Source organism: Hippichthys cyanospilos, chromosome 6, assembly GCF_059441005.1.
Source record: "Hippichthys cyanospilos isolate Australia breed blue-spotted pipefish chromosome 6, RoL_Hcya_1.0, whole genome shotgun sequence".
In the NCBI taxonomy this organism is placed as follows: Eukaryota; Metazoa; Chordata; class Actinopteri; order Syngnathiformes; family Syngnathidae; genus Hippichthys; species Hippichthys cyanospilos.
Genome location: NC_142374.1, coordinates 1008275 through 1027500, shown reverse-complemented (window position 1 = coordinate 1027500; position 19226 = coordinate 1008275). Strand labels below are relative to the sequence as shown.

The 19226-nt window shown below is 43.0% G+C and overlaps 2 protein-coding genes and 1 pseudogene across 2 annotated transcripts in view; 1 reads left to right on the top strand and 2 right to left on the bottom strand.

Moving 5' to 3' along the window:
* The window catches only part of chmp1a (charged multivesicular body protein 1A), a 60443-nt gene extending 42317 nt beyond the window's left edge, over positions 1 to 18126 (top strand). Inside the window, exons 7-8 of the mRNA XM_088417157.1 lie at positions 6241 to 6265; positions 17658 to 18126. Coding sequence (XP_088273283.1) covers positions 6241 to 6262 — 22 coding nt within the window. The 3' untranslated portion in view covers positions 6263 to 6265; positions 17658 to 18126. The remainder of the gene's footprint in view (positions 1 to 6240; positions 6266 to 17657) is intronic.
* Positions 788 to 1449, bottom strand: LOC148421805 (uncharacterized; annotated as a pseudogene).
* Positions 10467 to 11334, bottom strand: LOC148421804 (uncharacterized). Its single transcript, XM_088416524.1, has one exon. It carries the CDS (start codon positions 11322 to 11324, stop codon positions 10467 to 10469), a length of 858 nt encoding a protein of 285 aa, XP_088272650.1. The 5' UTR covers positions 11325 to 11334.
* Positions 18127 to 19226: the final 1100 nt, after the last annotated feature.

Sequence of the window (19226 nt, the reverse complement as noted above, 5' to 3'; positions counted from 1 at the left end):
GTGCTTCCCAGCCTGCTCCTACAGCATGTGTTATGTGTGGTGTGGACAACTCACCTATCATTGAGATTGCTTATCTGTCAGTGATGTGTATGTCGCAATGCCTTGTCTCCCCACAAAAATTTGGTGACTAGTCAAGTTCCACTCATCGCCTTTGATTGTTGGAAATGCTTCCTAATAATTCAATCATTGTTGCAGGCATACAACAGGGTGAGAGAGAGAGAGTCGGCTGAGGCAGGAGGAGAACAAGTCGATTCAGGGTTTTCACTGCAGGAAAGTCAAGTAGACACTCCCTCCCTCCTTTAGTTCATGTCATGGTCCTGGCCATCTTTAGGCTGGGGTGACAAGTGAAGAACACGCCTCTCTGGACGTGATCCGTCAGTCCTTCTGAGCTGTGGTAGATGGCTGCTTGTGTCTTTGTTCATAGGTCTTGCCACATGCAATGAATAGGTGTTTGATTTTCAGTCAACAGTGGGTGAGAGTTTGTCCAGCAATAGAAGTCATTTTGTGGTGTGGAGACAGGCAGAGTTGTAGGAAGACCAACAAAACCCATCTTTGGCCAAGTCATCGTCATCTGCATAGAGGTGGCTGATGACCGCCTGCTGGTGTGGCTTGCTCAGTTGTTGCTGTCGCCAGGGTGCAGGGTCATGCTGCCCAAGTCCTTGCCTCATGGAGGTTGTCTTCCTCTGTCTCCCCTCTGGGGAGGAGGGCCCTGGTGCTGGCTTTGTTCTGGCCAAGTAAATGTGCACTGTCTCCACCGATGGTCCATACCGTCACACCTGAAGCAGCCTTAATTTGGAGCTTGGCGAGAGCCGCCTTTACCTCCGTTGGTTTTCCCCCTTCCACGACACGCCCTTCTGCCTCTCGCAGCCGTCCCTCACCCATCCACCTCCGTTGATCTGCCACCCCCTTTTTGGCCTTTGTGTCCTTTGCTTTTTTCCGTGCTCGTGCTAATTTAAATCTTCGAAGCCGTTCCTGCATTCCTTTAACTGCCTCATCAGATTTGTTCTGCCTGTGAACATACATTTTTACGTAGTGAGTCACATGTTGATTAAAATAACCCTCATTACCTTCCAGAAGATCAGGGTCTTCAGAAAGCTTCTCCCTGACCTCCATGCAAAGGGTGTCTAGATGCACATGTCTACAAATCACGCAAGGTGGCTTGTCGCAAGATGGATGTGAACCGGTCTTATCTGTCCACACGGGCAGGTAGGCACTGAGGTGTGAAGCGGGATCCATGGTGGGTTTCAAGTCTGGAAGTTTTGCTACGGCTGACGCGGAAGAAGGAAAGAGATCCTGGAGCACAGCAAACAGTCGCATGGTGAAAGGACCAAACAACCAATTGGGTTCAACCATATTAAGGCCGGAACGCCTCAGGACTTCGTCAGATTGGTGAATTGAGGAACAACATGCCTGGATTAATCTTATCATGTCACCGCAAGCCAAATTCATACCATCAGTGGCCGCCCATTAATGCGGGGAGCCTCTTCTGCAAAAAATCTAAATTTTTCAACGTCATTTCTTGATAAACTAACCCACGAGGGGCTGGTATCATGGGGTGATTTCCCATTGTTTGAGTATATCTATCAGATGGTCTAGTTTGAAATCCAGATTGTGGTCTGATCTGACTCTTTTCATAATTAGGGGTCAACCAGTTGTTGTCATTTGTTGCTTGGCTTCTCCAGTCATCATCTGTTGAGTGCGCGCATCGCATGTATGTGGCAAGAGGTGAGGAGTCAGTTAGTCGGGGGTGTGTGAAATCAAACAATGGTCTGTCCCCTGTCTCAATGTCTGTGTCTACCCCATCCCGCTGCTGCGTGCGATCTTTTGCCGTACTGGCTCTTAGTTCGTCCTCTAAGGACAACCACTCTGGACCTTGGGATGCACATTGTCCACAGTTCGCCTGTCTAACTGCTCTGTCAAGTTGTATGTCTTTGGGTTGGGGGATTGTCTGGTCAGTCACCATAATTCCCTGTCGATTTGCCACGACTATGTCTTCCCTTACAAGTTTCTGTTGGTCAGTCATTCCAGTATTGGTAGTCCCTACAAAAATTCCTTCCCCACCCAGTTCGTAAACTGAGGCTTGTAAAGCTACTCTTTGACCATTAGATGCAGTTTGGGATGGCTCAGCGTGCAGTGGTCCTGCCCTGTTTTGCAACCCCCGATGGCGGGTCAAACTGACCCTCTATTTCCTCCTGACCAGCAGCCGCAACTTTTCATACTCCTTTATTTCTCTGGTTAAATTTCTCCTCTTTATCCATCCACTTGCCTCTATCTTCTCCCTAAACTTTTTTCTACAGCAATAACTTCCCTTTCTCCCATTTGAAAAGTCTTAGCCGAATGTGCAAATGTATATTCATCTCTATTAACCTTTTTATCCTCCTTCCATCTCACCCACACTTTTTTACTCGGCTTGTTTAACTTTTTGCTTCTTCTTTTCCACACATGCCAACAACTGACTTTCTAGTTCCCTCCATAACTCATCCATTGTTTTATGGCTTTTTCCACCATAACTTTCACAACCAAATTTACAATTTTTATTTTTACAATTTTCTGCATCCCTTTCTTCCTCCGAATTCACTGGTGGCATACTCATCTGCCGAACTAGTAGTCAATTAAGTCCCTGTCCGTTTTTGAGGGTCCCAAAATCCCCAACGTATACGGCAACGTTGCAATGCCCCCCCCCCCCCCCCCCCCGCGTCCGGGGGCAGCGTCAGCCACGACGAGACACAAGCCTTTGTTACTAAACTAAACACCGATCCGTGCCCTCTAACTGTTACCACGGTTGAATTAATCGGGTTGTGTCCTTTGTTACCACGGTTAAACTAAACACCGATCCGTGCCCTCTAACTCTTACCATGGTTGAATTAATCCGGCCGTGTCCTTTGTTACCACGGTTAAACTAAACACCAAATGAAATTACAGTACTTACAGAGACATCACCATATCTTCAGTCTCCCAAACTTTAGAATACTCAATCCAGAAGAATTCGGAAATACAACAAGTTTCTGCCTATCTTTCTTTTGGTGCACCAGGGAGACCAAAGTTCGGCAAAATCTCTGCCCACTCCTCTGTCTTTTCAACCTGATCTTCCAAGAATCACGTCAGGGTAACCATCCTGAATGAATCTAGAAAAAGCTTCTTGCTTTAAACTAGTTCCTAGCGTGTTCTTTCCCCATACCATCCCTTACTTCTCCACAACATAGTGAAACAATTGATTTAAGTCACAGGACAGGCCAGTCCTGCCACAGGTCGAGCAGAAAATGGCAACGTTTCACCTCCACATTCAGTTCTTATACCCTTTCGAGGCATGTAGTCCCAGTGTGGAATGCAAGTGTGTGTGCGTGCACGTGCGTGTGTGCGTGCGTGGGGGTCTGTTTGCGTGGGGATGGTGTTTTCAAAAGTCTTTGTTCTGCCAGCCATTCTTTGAAGCGGGAGGAAGTCTGAGCACCATAAACCCTGACTGATATCTTCTCTTGAAGGCCACACCTAGCCTTTTGTTCCTGGTGTAATGTTGGTCGGGGGATGCCATCTGTTCCTTTTGGAGGTGCCGACTTGTCTTAATTTCTCCTGGGCCAAGACTATATCTGCTTTATACTGACATTACGTCGTTTCAATCTTTATTAGAATAACACAGTTCCATGTACACACTATTTTATTGATATATTGCATTTGAAAAATATGAATTTCCTTCAGGGTCTTGTCCACGAGTGAGATCAGGATGGAGTGGGAGCTACAACCAGATCGGTGTATTGCCTGCTGTGATGCGGACTCTATTGGTCTGTCATTGTGTTGAAGTATCTGAGCCCATACGCGAAGTTCTCTATTTACTGGTTAATCTGCGTTGTTACCCTCACCTAAGGTCACGAGCTTTAGGTTGTGATTGAAAGAATGAGATACAAGCAGCCAAAATGATTTTCCTCTGCAGGGGGTTCGGGCTCACCCTTAAAGGTACAGTGAGAAGTTTGGTCATAGGGGCTCAGAGTCGAGTTGCTGCTCCTCCACATTGAGAGGATCCAGCTTGGGTGGCTTGGACGTCCAGTTAGGATGCCTCCCTCATGAGCTGTTCCATCCACATTGAGGAGGTCCGGGGACAACACAAGACGGGATGAAGAGATTATGCATGTGTCCAAATTAAGAAGCTGAAGCCTCCAAAGGACAGATTTGAGGTTGGGTCCGTTGAACACGCACGATGCTCCTCGTGATGCAGCCTTCTTGGACTGCATGAACCGTTACAAATTTGGACAGACTTACTAGCTGTGCACAAACTAAACGGCTACATTCTCCGTTTCTCGGGAGAGGTAGGATAGTCTGGGCTTTCGCGCTAAAGTCGCATCCACTCGTGATTGACCCCTACATAAGTTGTAGAGGACACATAGTGTCGAGATAGCCAGATGGCTAACCTCAAAACCTCACTATCATTACTTAAATATTTATTTTTATAATTTTTCACATTTTTAATTTACAAATTATAGAAACCAAGGAACATTTATAAATGTATAGTTTGTGATTTTGTTTATAAAAATATTAATTGAAAAAAAAATAATTTCAATGAACTGAGACATTAATTACAAGCATATCAAGGAAAGTTGAGCCACACAAAAGAAGAATAAACTGGCCTGCTTTTGTAAAATCCTTGTGTGAATTCATGCAAGACCAGTATTTCTCAAATAGTGGGGGGGCACGAGGCAATGTCGGGGTGTGTGGATGACCTCAGGGAAAACGATATGTATTTGCTGTATAAAGTGTAATTGTGATAAGGTATAGATTGGCTTGTTTTTTTTTTCATGCACTTGTTTTTTACTGCGTAGACCAGACATGTCAAAAGTCCGGCCCGGTGGCCAAATGCGGCCATGGTCAATTTCCATCCGGCCGGCAGCCTCCGTCATAAAATCAATAACATCTGGCCCACATGGAGATTGAATACATTGGGCAGCAGCGCTGTTACCTGCGTGTGTTAAATGCTGTCATCTATAGGCTCAATTAGGAACAGCAAATTAAAATATGAGTAATTGACTGTATGAGCCCCTAATTTTCTACAATGGCGACAATCAACAAAAGGAGGAAAGTTGAGCTGCAGTGTGATGCAGTGAGCTACTGTCAGCACCAGCAGCTTCATATCGCCAACTTTTACTGAAAGCTGGATAAGGATAAGTTTCCGAGAGATTCGAGTATTTGGTAAGAAAATGCTAAGCTTGTTCGGTTCGACGTACTTGTGTGAGAAGACATTCTCGGTTATGAACTTCAATTAAGAGCCGTGTGAGGACACTGCTATCGGACTCTCACTTACAAGACATCTTGCACATCCATACCCCTGCCATACAGCCACACCTGGCCTTTGTCCTGCACTCCAGATCTCAGTTTCACGCACTCCAGATCTCAGTTTCACCCATCACACTCATGCGGACAAGTCATTTTTCATTTACGATAAGTCAGATTATTTTTTTTTTTTAAGTTTTCACTCCAGAATAATAACCATTTAAAAATCCAATCAACATTTATAGTTACTAATTTGATATTTTAAATGAGCCCTGCACTTGTTGATATGACTATTACTTGTGCATTTCTCTCTTACTGTGTTTAAAAATTCTATAAATATTACACTGCCATGGTGAGATATTTTTTTTAATGTTTCAAATGTAATTTGCACCCAAGAGTACAATTACTTCTGTTCAACTGTTACAAAAAAGTTAATGAAAGTGTTAAAAGAAGTGAAAAGTGAAAGTTAAGTGAATATTCAATTTCAATATTTAATGTCAATTCAATTTTGATATGCATGTTTCAAATTAACCAGAACACATGCTTAAGATAGCTGAAATGAAAGTAAAAAAGCAAATGTTAAACACGGCTCGCTGAAATGTATTTAAATTAATTGCTGTTATATGTAAAGAGCGCCTGCCAAGGTTGGCCCCCCTACATTTTTAACATTTTAACATTTACACCAAATTTGGCCCACTTTGCAAAAAGTTTGGACACCCCTGGCTTAGACAAACCTTTAACCTATATAAATGCTACAAAAAAAGGAGTTAATACTTGTTTATAGTTTCATTTTTATTGCTTCTTCCTTCTGTCAATGCTGAAAAGGATACATTTTTAGGTGTTATTTTACAATTTTTTTGCGAAATGTTTTCTCTCTCCTGGGGGCTTTGCAAAATATAATTGAGAAGCACTGTACTACGCTCACCTGCAAAGTCAATTTCTTAATTGTTGCAATCTTAACTTTGTCTTCTTTATTTTTTGCAGGCTGGCTGCGCTGCGGAACTGAAAGGTGACTAGACTCATGGCTGTGTGAAAAAAAAAAGGTGGTGGTGGCGGTGTTGATAGTTTTGTATATTTATACTGGTGTTCCGACAGGAAGCGAGTGTATCCCCTTCACCTTTCTTTGTCCTGGCCTAAAGATTATGTGCCCTCTTCCTTGTATACCTACTGATTTGGGTTTTACTTAAATGTATGATGACAACAGCAAAGATTTATAGTTTGATTTGCAATCAGTATCGCCTTTATTGTGACTGTATCACTTCAATGAAATTAGAGGTGCTATATATATATATATATATATATATATATATATATATATATATATATATATATATATATATATATATATATATATATATATATATATTGCTGGCCTCCATATTTCACAAATTGCATACCATACAATACACCAGTGGACAATCCTTGTTATGCTTCAGTGAGTCATGTTTGATTTTATATGTTGTTAATTAATGCATGTACATGATGTACACCCGCTGCGTTAAGTACCATTTTCTAGATTAAAGTGCTCCAAAGTGCCTGAAGAAATAACTGAGGACTGCTCTCTATTTGTCAGTTAGGAAGAGATGTTTTGCCAACAGCACCAAAAACTGATGACGGCTTATTCTTGGTGTCATACAGTTAGGGTTGGGCATCGTTAGGTAGATTCCAGTTCTGATTCGGGTTTTTTCCATTCGATTCCGGTTCCAAACAATTCTCGATTCCGCTTTAAAAAGAAAAAAAAAAAAAGTATGAGCGGCCGAAGTGAGTTTCACCCACAGGGCTCTCCCTCAGAGATAGGGTGAGAAGGCCAGTCATCAGGGAGGTGCTCAAAGTCATGTTGCTGTTGCTCCGCGTTGAGAGGAGCCAGTTGAAGTGACTCTTGGATTTGGTTAATATGCCTCTGGACGCCTCCTCAAGGAGGTGTACCAGGCATGTCCCACCAAGAGGAGGCGCTGGCGACGAACCACGACATGCTGGATAGCCTATGTCTCTCGGCTGGCCTGTGAATGTCTGCTCATCTTCCTGGGGCAGCTGGATTAAGTGGCTGGGAAGAGGGAAGTCAGGGCTTCCCTGCAAAAAGCCACTGCAACCTGACCCCGGGTGTGCCGTAGATAATTACTGTAATTAATTAATGGATGGTTCGAAGCTCATAAGCTAACCAGTTTTTTTTTTTTTTTTTTTTTTTTTTTTTTTACAAATCAAACTTGTTTCATAAACTTTTTACTAGTTGTTAAATTGATTGAGTTACTCAAAGAACACTTTTATTAAACCGGTAGCTATAATATTATTATTGTGAAAGCTTTATTTTTGAAAACATTAGGAAAATATATACTGCCCAACCTAAAGAATGCTACTGTTCATGAAATGTACAAGTGCATGTGAACGCATCATATGTCTTGTCCTCACATGAGCAGCGACATGCCATATCATACAATGACAGCTAACTCATGAGTGGTTTCTGAGAGTCCTTAATCAGCATTTGAATTTGATTCTTTAATGGCGGCATTTTTAATGTTGGTAGAGACTTGATGTGATGGCAATGATTTGGGATAAAGACGTAGAGAACAATGTGAAGCTAATCTGAACACAACTTAAAAATTAAATCTTGGTATAGTTATTGCTTAAACTTGCATGTATTATTTGGTATACTGTATGTACTTTGAAGTTAACATAGTGTGTCAGTGGTGTTACGTTGTTGTTATATTAGTGGGCGTCAAATAAACGTAAACGTAGTAATAGAAAATTAAAAATAAAATCCTTGCATCCTTTTTTTAAAGTGACACTGTAATATTTAGACCATTTTTCCATTAAAATGAATACCGTAATTTAAATCATTATAAATTTTAAAAAGTTTTAAATAAATGTGTTCTTTACGATGAACAGTATGTTTTAAATGTGATCGTAGGTCTAGTAATCATAAAATTATATAACATGGGGGGTGGCACTCCGGAGGTCGCCATGTCTTTTAAAGCTACAAACAGCATGAGGAGGAGTGTTTATTGCTACCTTTACCATAATGCCCCTAAAGCTCCCACAGGCGCATGCAAAAAATTACACATACTCCCTTTAAGTACCCACAATACTCAAGAACTTCGGGTCCGAATCCGCAACAGTTGCCGGATCAGGGCGGGCAAGATCACCAAGCCCAGCAGACTGCTGCCACAGCTGGCCCTGGTGGGCGCTGTTACCAGGGAGATCCGCTTTTTGTCATAGACTCTACCTGCCCTGCTCCCACCAGTGATGAATGCACGGCAGAGCTAGTTTCCGCTTTCTGCTTCTCTTAGTGGGCCCGCTCTATACTTGGCACAGGCGTTGGGAATACGCCCGGTGGAGAGGAGGACGATCTGGAGAACAGGCAAGTGATGAAGAGATTATGTAATTATTTTCCCTAATTGGGATTTTTGAGTTTTTCCTTCCCCTTCTGGGAACTTTGACAGGGGATGCTGTTGTGTACCTTACACCGAAAAGATATGTCTGTATGACTTCTTCTTTCGAAAGTAGTCTCAACATGACCTCTTTTCATCTGTGAAGCCCTTTGAGACTTCGGTGATTTAGGGCTATATAGATAAAATTTGATTGATTGATTGATTGAAGAGCACTGGCGTATACGGGCGGATTCACAAGCAGAGCGAGGCTCTATGCTGCGTACGCACAGTCTTCCTTCCATCATGCTTCTTCCACCCAACTAAGTAGGAATCCATATTTAGCACCGACATATTAAAATCTGAACAGTTCTGGGAGAGCCAGAATTATAGTCCCAGGTTCACTCAATTCCCAATTTTCTGTGCCCAACTCTATATTTAGTCGATGGACATGCATTTTATCAATTTATTTTTGCATTGAACATACGTTCTTATTTTTTCTGTGACTATCCCCAAATATCTCACTTGTATTTTGTAGGTGTAACACCCAGGAACAAGGAGGTTAATGTATGATTTGAACAAATGATACACCTGTAACCATAAAGGTCATGGTGCAATAGAATGAAAAGTATTTCCTGAGACCTCTACAACCCCATTACAAAGCATAACTGTCATTATACAGTAAAATGAGCACATACTAGGTATACAGCTATTTAATCACTTAATACAATTCTGAATGTGTCCTCTGCGGTTTAAATTACTTGTGGTCACATCTATGGGTGTTTCGGGAGCCATGACTGACAGAAGTTACACTGCCTTTTCACAGTATGTTAGCGCCTTCTGTGTAAGTTTAAGGCACTCGCTGACTACTTTGTCAAAATCTCCTGCTCCTCCCATTCACAAGAGTAGACCGCATAGCGCCCTGGGAATTGAGCTGTATTTATGGTGTAGCCTGCTCTCTGGCCTTAATAATGTCACTTCCGGTACCTCTAGTGGTAAACAGGGTGGCACATGCTTCATAAGGTTTGGAAACACTCGTAATGCGTAATTAAAATCTAGGCTTTAATTGAACTATGACAAATTTCTAGAAATTACACGTTGTTTTTATTGTTAAGAGACCTGAAGAAAATGTGTGCACCATGACTTTTAAGTGACATTTTAGTTGAGCATTGTATTTAAGGGCACCTGAATGTTTTATACGTGTAGTTAACAGAAGTTTGCTTTGACTGTTTTTTTTTTTTCTTGGTCATGGCTCTTTATTTTTTCAAATAATTCTTCCTTTGAAATTTACAAGAGCAGACAACAGAATAGAAATCAGGCTTTGACCTGTAACTGAACAGCTTCACTTGTGGCCTCTGTTTTCTGTGTTTCATTTGTGCATTTTTACAAAGGGGTGTTATTTATGCTGTCCTCTTTGCAGCACTTATGTTTATCTTACAAAAATAAAACATGTTTTTTTTTAAGCACAGACTTCAATTTAAATTCAATGTTTGGTATGTTGACTGCTGACATTGATGGTTAGTTAATGGATAGTTAATCATATATGTTCCTTGCATTTAACCTTCACTACCTTTATTTTTTGTAGCGCCGGCCCACGCTCCACTAAACTAGCATGCTTTGCAGAAGCACTCAATAGCCATTTCAAATTATCTGTATGGTCACATGCGATGAATAGGTGTTTGATTTTCAGTCAACACCAAGCGGTGGGTGAGAGTTTGTCCAGCAATAGAAGTCATTTTGTGGTGTGGATACAGGAAGAGTTGTGGGAAGACCAACAAAACCCATCTTTGGCCCAGTTATCGTCATCTGCAGAGAGGTGGCTGATGACCGCCTGCTGCTGTGGCTTGCTCAGTTATTGCTGTCGCCAGGGTGCAGGGCCATGCTGCCCAAGTCCTTGCTTCGTGGAGGTTGTCTTCCTCTGTCTCTGTCTGTTTCCCAAGGAAACGTGCACTGTCTCCACCAATGGTCCATATCGTCACACCTGCAGCAGCCTTGATTTGGAGCTTGGCGATAGCCGCCTTGACCTCCGTTGGTATTCCCCCTTCCACGACACGCCCCTCTGCCTCTCGCTGGCCGTCCCTCAACCATCCACATCCGTTGATCTGCCACCCCCTTTTTGGACTTTGTGTCCTTTGCTTTTTTCCGCGCTTGTGTTAATTGAAGTGTCAGAAGCCGTTCCTGCATTCCTTTCACTCCCTCATCAAATTTGTTTTGCCTGTGAACATATAATTTTACGTGGTGAGTCACATGTTGATTAAAATAACCGTTATTACCTTCCAGCAGATCAGGGTCTTCAGAAAGCTTCTCCCTGACCTCCATGGAAAGTGTGTCTAGATGCACATGTCTACAAATCACACAAAGCGGCTTGTCGCAAGATGGATGTGAACTGGTCTTATCTGTCAACGCGGCCTGGCAGGCATTGAGGTGTGCAGCGGGATCCATGGTGGGTTTCAAGTCTGGAAGTTTTGCTACGGCTGACGCGGAAGAAAGAAAGAGATCCTGGAGCACAGCAAACAGTCGCATGGTGAAAGGACCAAACAACCAATTGGGTTCAACCATATTAAGGCCGGAACGCCTCAGGACTTCGTCAGATTGGTGAATTGAGGAACAACATGCCTGGATTAATCTTATCATGTCACCGCAAGCCAAATTCATACCATCAGTGTGCCTCTTGAAAGCTTGGATCCAGGGCTCGGCGCCGCCCATTAATGCGGGGAGCCTCTTCTGCAAAAAATCTAAATTTTTCAACGTCATTTCTTGATAAACTAACCCACGAGGGGCTGGTATCATGGGGTAATTTCTCATTGGTTGGGTATATCTATCAGATGGTCTAGTTTGAAATCCAGATTGTGGTCTGATCTGACTCTTTTCATAATTAGGGGTCAAACAGTTGTTGTCATTTGTTGCTTGTCTTCTCCAGTCATCCTCTGTTGAGTGCGCGCGTCGCATGTATGTGGCAGGGGGTGAGGAGTCAGTTGGAGGGGGGAGTGTGAAATCAAACAATGGGTTCCCCCCCCCCCCTCCCCTGTCTCAATGTCTGTGTCTACACCCTCATGCTGCTGCGTGTGATCTTTTGCCGTACTGGCTCTTAATTTGTCCTCAAAGGACAACCACTCAGGACCTTGGGATGCACATTGTCCACAGTTCGCCTGTCTAACTGCTCTGTCCAGTTGTATGTCTTTGGGTTGGGGCGGTCGTCTGGTCAGTCACCACGATTTCCTGTCGATTTCCCCCGCCTATGTCCTCTACCACAAGTTTTAGTCTGTCAGTCCTTTCAGTATTGGCAGCCCCTTCAAAAGTTCCTTCCCCACCCAGTTCGTAAACTGAGGCTTGCAAAGTTACTCTTTGACCATTAGATGCAGTTTGGGATGGCTCAATGTGCTCGGGGGGTGCAGCGGTCCTGCCCTGTTTTGCAACCCCCAATGGTGGGTCAAAGTGACCCTCTTTTTCCTCCTGACCAGCAGCCACAGCAGTCATCATCAAATACATTTCATGCAAATTGCGGCGCAACTTATCATACTCCTTTATTTCTCTGGTCATATTTCTCCTCTTTATCCTTCCACTTTCCTCTTATCTTCTCCCTCAACTCTTTTTCCACTTAAATCACTTCCCCTTCTGCCATTTGAAAATCCTTAGCCAAATGTGCAAATGTACATTTATCTCTATTAACTTTTTATCCTTCTTCCATTTCACCCACACTTTTGTCCACTCTGCTTGTTTTACTTTTTGCTTCTCCTTTTCCACACATCTGACTTTCAACTGACTTTCTAGTTCCCTCCATAACTCATCCATTGTTTTATGCCATCTTCCACCATAACTTTCACAACCAAATTTACAACATTCTGCATCCCTTTCTTCCTCCGAATTCACTGGTGGCATACTCATCTCCCGAACTAGTAGTCAATTAAGTCCTTGTCCCTAAACTAAACACCGATCCGTGCCCTCTACCACGGTTGAATTAATCGGGCCGTGTCCTTTGTTACCACGGTTAAACTAAACACCAAAATAAAATTACTGTACTTACAGTAAATTCCCTAGCCGTTTTTGAGGGTCCCAAATCCCCAACGTATACGGAAACGTTGCAATGCCCCTCCGCGTCCGGGGGCGGCGTCAGCTACGACGGGACACAATCCTCTTTGCTCAACTAAACACCGATCCGTGCCCTCTACCACGGTTGAATTAATCGGGCCGTGTCCTTTGTTACCACGGTTAAACTAAACACCAAAATAAAATTACTGTACTTACAGTAAAGTCCCTAGCTGTTTTTGACACAATCCTTTTTGCTCAACTAAACACCGATCCGTGCCCTCTACCACGGTTGAATTAATCGGGTCGTGTCCTTTGTTACCACGGTTAATCTAAACACCAAAATAAAATTACTGTACTTACAGTAAAGTCCCTAGCCGTTTTTGAGGGTCCCAAATCCCCAACGTATACGGAAACGTTGAAAGGCCCCCCCGCGTCCGGGGGCGGCGTCAGCTAATACGGGACACAATCCTCTTTGCTCAACTAAACACCGATCCGTGCCCTCTACCACGGTTGAATTAATCGGGCCGTGTCCTTTGTTACCACGGTTAAACTAAACACTAGAATAAAATTACTGTACTTACAGCAAAGTCCCTAGCCGTTTTTGACACAATCCTTTTTGCTCAACTAAACACCGATCCGTGCCCTCTACCACGGTTGAATTAATCGGGCCATGTCCTTTGTTACCACGGTTAAAATAAACACCAAAAAAAACTACAGTACTTACAGAGACATCACCATATCTTCAGTCTCCCAAAATTTAGAATACTCAATCCAGCAGAATTCGGATATACAACAGGTTTCTGCTTACCTTTCTTTTGGTGCATCAGGGAGACCAAAGTCCGGCAAAATCTCTGCCCACTCCTCTGTCCTTTCAACCTGATCTTCCAAGAATCACGTCGGGGTCACCAACTGAAGGAATCTAGAAAAAAGCTTCTTGCCTTAAACTAGTTCCTAGCGTGTTCGTTTTTGTTGAAAGATCGCCCATACCACAACATAGTGAAACAATTGATTTAATCCAGACAGAGTGGGAAAGTACACGAGGCCTCAGGCCAGTCCTGCCACATGTCGGAGCAGAAAATGGCTACGTTTCACCTTCAACATTCAGTTCTTATACCCTTTTGGGGCATCTAGTCCCACTGTGGAATGCAAGTGTGTGTGTGTGTGTGTGTGTGTGTGTGTGTGTGTGTGTGTGTGTGTGTGTGTGTGTGTTTGTGCGTGCACGTGCGTGCGTGCCTGTCGGTGTGTGCGTGTGTGCATGCGTGGGGGTCTGTTTGCGTGGGGATGGTGTCTTCAAAAGTCTTTGTTCTGCCGGCCATTCTTTGAAGCGGGAGAAGTCTGAGCACCATAAAACCCTGACTGATATCTTCTCTTGAAGGCCACACCTAGCCTTTTGCTCCTGGTGGAATGTTGGTCGGGGATGCCATCTGTTCCTTTTGGAGGTGCCGACTTGTCTTTATTTCCCCTGGGCCAGGACCACATCTGCTTTATACTGACATTACGTCGTCTCAATCTTTATTAGAATAACACAGTTCCATGTACACACTATTTTATTGATATATTGCATTTGAAAAATATGAATTTCCTTCACTTATACTCCTAAAATGGAAACTTTCCCAACCACCTTCTCAAAATAGATGGATTCAAGAGTTGCTAATGTCCATAAAACTTGAGAAACTCCGCTTTTCCCTTAAAGGTTCCCCTGCTGTTTTTGTCGAGACATGGACACCTCTGTTAAATTATATACAGACTTTGACATCTCTGCCTGATTGTGATGATTGAGCCGCCATCCCCCCCCTTTTTTTTTTCCTTTTACTTAAGTTTTTCCCATTTTTCCTCTTTTTCCACTGTTTCATTTTGATCTGGATGTTCAGATGGGACTGTAGTTTGATGTTCTGCTCTTGTTTTTTTTTAATTTGTTCTCAATGTTGCTGTTATTAGTTCTGTTTTAATGGATGTCTGTTAGGCCCTAATCGAAGTAGGAGTTAGGGTTTGGAACAGGGAAAATAGGAAAATCTCTGGGGGCATATCAATGTGAAACTTGACCTTGTGGATTTTGTATGATGTCTTCCAATAAAAAAAATTTAAAAAATGCATTGTAATGCATTACTTTAATTTGTATTGAGTACAATACTACGATTTTGTGTGTAGTATATACCATTACCGCGTTACAGTAAAAAGTAATGCATTACAGTAATTACATTCGTAATGATTACTCCCAACACTGTGTGTGTATATATGTATGTGTGTGTATATATATATATATGTATGTGTATGTGTGTATATATATATATATATATATATATATATATATATATAGTTATAGTGCGGCGCTGAACGAACTGTACCAGGCTATTCGTGAACAACAAACAGCACAACCATACGGCTTCATCATCCTCGCTGGGGATTTCAACCATGTTGATCTCAAAACTGTTCTCCCGATGTTTCATCATTAAATCCACTTTGCAACAAGAGGACATAACATTTTGGACTGTGTTTACACTCAGCACAAAGCAGCGTACAAAGCCACCACCCTCCCCCACATTGGTGCCTCTGACCACCTCACTATTATGCTAATGCCTGCGTACAGACCAAGAGTGAAAGTCGTCAAACCTGCACTGAATGAAGTAAGGGTGTGGCCACAGGAGACGACCTCAGCCCTACAGGACTGCTTTGACTAAACAGACATTTTTAAGAAAGCAGCCACCTACAACGGCATCACAGATATTGAGGAGTACACAGACACGGTGACCTCCTACATCACCAAATGCATGGACGACGTGACTCACATCAAGAGGATCACCACACGGGCCAACCAGAAGCCATGGCTGCCAGGAGATGTCCACAGGCTGTTGAGGGCCAGAGACAAGGCCTTCAAACCTGGGGAGAAATCAGCCCTGAAAACAGCGAGAGCCAACCTGTCCAGTGGCATCAGGAAAGCCAAACAAGAATACACAAACAAGATAACTTCTCACTTCAAGGACAGCAAGAATGCACACAGCCTATGGCAGGGCATTCAGGCTATCACAGACTACAAACCTGCAACACAAAGCTGCAAGAGCGACACTCTGCTCAACAACCTAAACAGTTTCTTTGCATGCTTTGAGGAACAGAACACCACCCGCCCACAGAAAACACCACCACCTTTGCACGACCAGCCTCTGTGCCTGTCTGCCGCTAGCGTGAGGAGGACACTCCGCCATCAACATCCGGAAAGCAGCAGGTCCAGACAACATCCCTGGCAGGGTGCTGAAAGACTGTGCAGAGGAGCTGAAAGATGTTTTTACAGACATCTTTAACACCTCCCTGAGGCAAGCCATTGTGCCATCAGGCTTCAAAGCTGCCACCATCATACCTGTGCCAAAGAAATCCTCCCCATTCTGCTTCAACGACTATCGTCCGGTGGAACTGACACCCATCATCATGACCCGTCTCAGTTCGCCTACAGGGCAAAGCGATCCACAGACGACTCAATCTGCTCTGCCCTCCACCCGGTACTCACCCACCTGGACAAATTGGGCCTCAGCACCTCACTCTGCAACTGGCTGCTGGATTTCCTCAGCCAGAGGCCTCAGGTGGTGCGTGTTGGCAACAACATCTCAGGCAGGATCACCCTGAGCACGGGGGCCCCACAAGGTTGTGTGCTCAGCCCCCTCCTCTTCACCCTATTGACACACGACTGCACAGCAACCCACAGCTCCAACCACCTCGTGAAGTTTGCTGACGACACAACACTGGTGGGCCTCATCGCCAACAGCGACGAGACCCACTACAGGAAAGAAGTGGAGCTTCTGACCAGATGGTGCAAAGACAACAACCTCCTGCTAAACATCAGCAAGACCAAAGAGATGGTCGTCAGCTTTCAGAGAGGCCACACCCAACACACCCCACTGACCATCGTTGGTGCTGCAGTGGAGAGGGTGGGCAGCACCAAGTTCCTGGGGGTGCACATCAGCGATGACCTCTCCTGGACCACCAACACTGCATCTCTGGCCAAGAAAGCACAGCGGCGTCTCTACTTCCTGCGCAAACTGTGCCAAAAGTGCCGCGCCACCCATCATGACCACATTCTACAGAGGAACCATCGAAAGCATCCTCACCAGCTGCATCACCGTGTGGGGCGGGAGCACAGACTTTGCACAGACTTGCTGCTGCCATATTTACTTATAATTATACTTCTATTGCACTAGCGATTACACTTAGAACTATAACAACTACCTCAAATGCACACAACTGGGACAACCACAGTCAGAGTTGTCTTGCTTTGTCTTGTACTGTTGGATTGTCTTGTCATATGCTGCTACTTATTTCTTGTCTTGGGGTACTCTTGCCATACCTGGTTTTTGTATTTAGCTTTTAGTTTTCGTTATTAGTTTAGCAACACTAGGCAAAGTAGATCTAACATACTGCACATTACATTACTATAGATAAGAATCTAGTTTTTAGCATTGTCTCGTCTTGCGCACCTGCACTTTATTGTACATGTAAAACGCAGAGGATAGTGAGAAACGCAATTTCGATTCCTTTGTATGTTAAGCACATGTGAAGAAATTGACAATAAACTTGACTTTGACTTTGATTAATTTATATATATATATATATATATATATATATATATATATATATATATATATATATATATATATATATATATATATATATATATATATACAGTATATGAACTTGTGTTGTTCAAAAATTTCATAAACTGTAGATACAAACTTGTCATCAATATTATGGAGAAATTTTGATGGTATGGCGAGCCCTATGTCTCTCACCCAGTTGGTATGTTGCATTGAACCTTTGATGCTTTGAACCTGTTGGCTTTGTGTATGTTGATTTGGACCTTGTTGTCCAGTTTTGTGATGGCATGCAAAGAGTAAAGAGGTACACTAGCAGAGCGACGTGTGGTTTCTTCGTCTTGCCACATTGCTGACCCTGGACGTTAGAATGGGTGACCCTGGACGGGTCGTCTTGCCACATGGGTGACCCTCGTATTTATCATGCCCGCAGGTATGGTCCTGGTATACATCGGAGCAGATCAGCTGGTAGGTGCCGCAGCAGGTTCGGTCCCAGGCACAGGCTCATCCCACAGAAACCCACCGTTCCTGCCAGCATCCAGGTCAGCGCTGCCGCTCCGGCACCTGCGGAACCTCAGAACATCCATTGGGCAACGCCACCTCGTGGTCTTCACGCTGAGTGTCTGACCCTTACTCCTTTTGCACTTGGGCCCCCTGGTGTTACATACACCCCCCAGGACTGGACTGAGTATTCAAGGTGTCAGACCGGTAAATACTCTGTGGAGGTTTTGTTATGCTTTTCTTGGTGTTCGGAGCAGGCACTAGGACCATGTCTCTCACCCAGTAGGCATGTTGCAATGAACCTTTTATGCTTTTGATGCCTGTTGGCTGTCTTTGCTGGTTTGGACAGTGTTGTACAGTTTTGTGATGGCATGCGAAGAGTAAAGACGTACACTAGCGCAGCAACGTGTTGTTTCTTCATCCAGCCACAATGGAATTTGATTTAAAAAAAAAAAAAGATTAAAATAGAATATATAAATTGCATATTTAAGAGGTAGCTGTTACCATGGTAACAGCTTTGCTCATCTTGGTGTTTTCTAAGTCAGGTTTCTGATGGTTTTTATCTACAATTTATATAAAATTTAAATTTGAATGTGTTACCAAATTATTCTGATTTTCTCCCTTTTTTATGTATTTTGTTGTTTCAATTCATCATAAGTGCTTCTCTTTCTTCTTTTGTTCTCTTAGACCAGTGGTTCTCAAATGGGGGTACGATTACCCCTGGAGGTATTTGAAGAAACTCCAGGGGGTATTTGAGATTTTATATAAAACGAACAAGCAAAAATCATTTAAAACTAATTATTGAGTTAATTCAATGTTTTAGAAAAATCGTGTCATAAAAAATGTTATGTTCAGTTGGTTATTCAATTTCATTTTTTAAAAAGGCAGATTCTCTCCCATACGAGAATGGATTGACCCAACTTCTCATGTGCTACCTCTCATCACCTGTTCAAGTTAAAATTGGAGTTAATTTAATTTTGTGAACAGATCGGAACTATGAACCTATGAGAGAACACTTTAAATTGAATATATTTTTGTGGACACATATTTATGTATAATTATTTCTAAAAGTTTGAAGGGTTCTAATTTTTTAATAAATCAAGTACTGATAGCATTTTTTAAGTTTATTTTTTCAATCCAGAAAATGCTTTGCACTAGTTAAGGGGTACTTGAAAGAAAACACACGTTTCACCGAGAGTACATCACCGAAAAAGGTTTGAGAACCACTGTTATTACAGATAATACCAGCCAGAATTACACAAAACGATTATCGATGTTATGAGTAGTATTAATCTTTGTAATTCATATATCTGTTGCAATAGCGTGTTTTCTGTGACTGGAGTTGATAAGCTCAAATATACAGTATATGTTCCACAAACGTAGCTCTCGAGAACTTTACTTGTACAAACAATACTGGCAGAGTAAAACTGTTAGGAAATTTCACAGCACCACTGTGTCAGGTATCAATAACAGCAGAAATTGATTTCAATTAGCAGCCAAG

What these genes read in the sequence shown, in the direction of transcription:
- LOC148421804 (XM_088416524.1), bottom strand. Translation starts at nt 11,324, where the DNA reads ATGGGCGGCGCCGAGCCCTGGATCCAAGCTTTCAAGAGGCACACTGAT.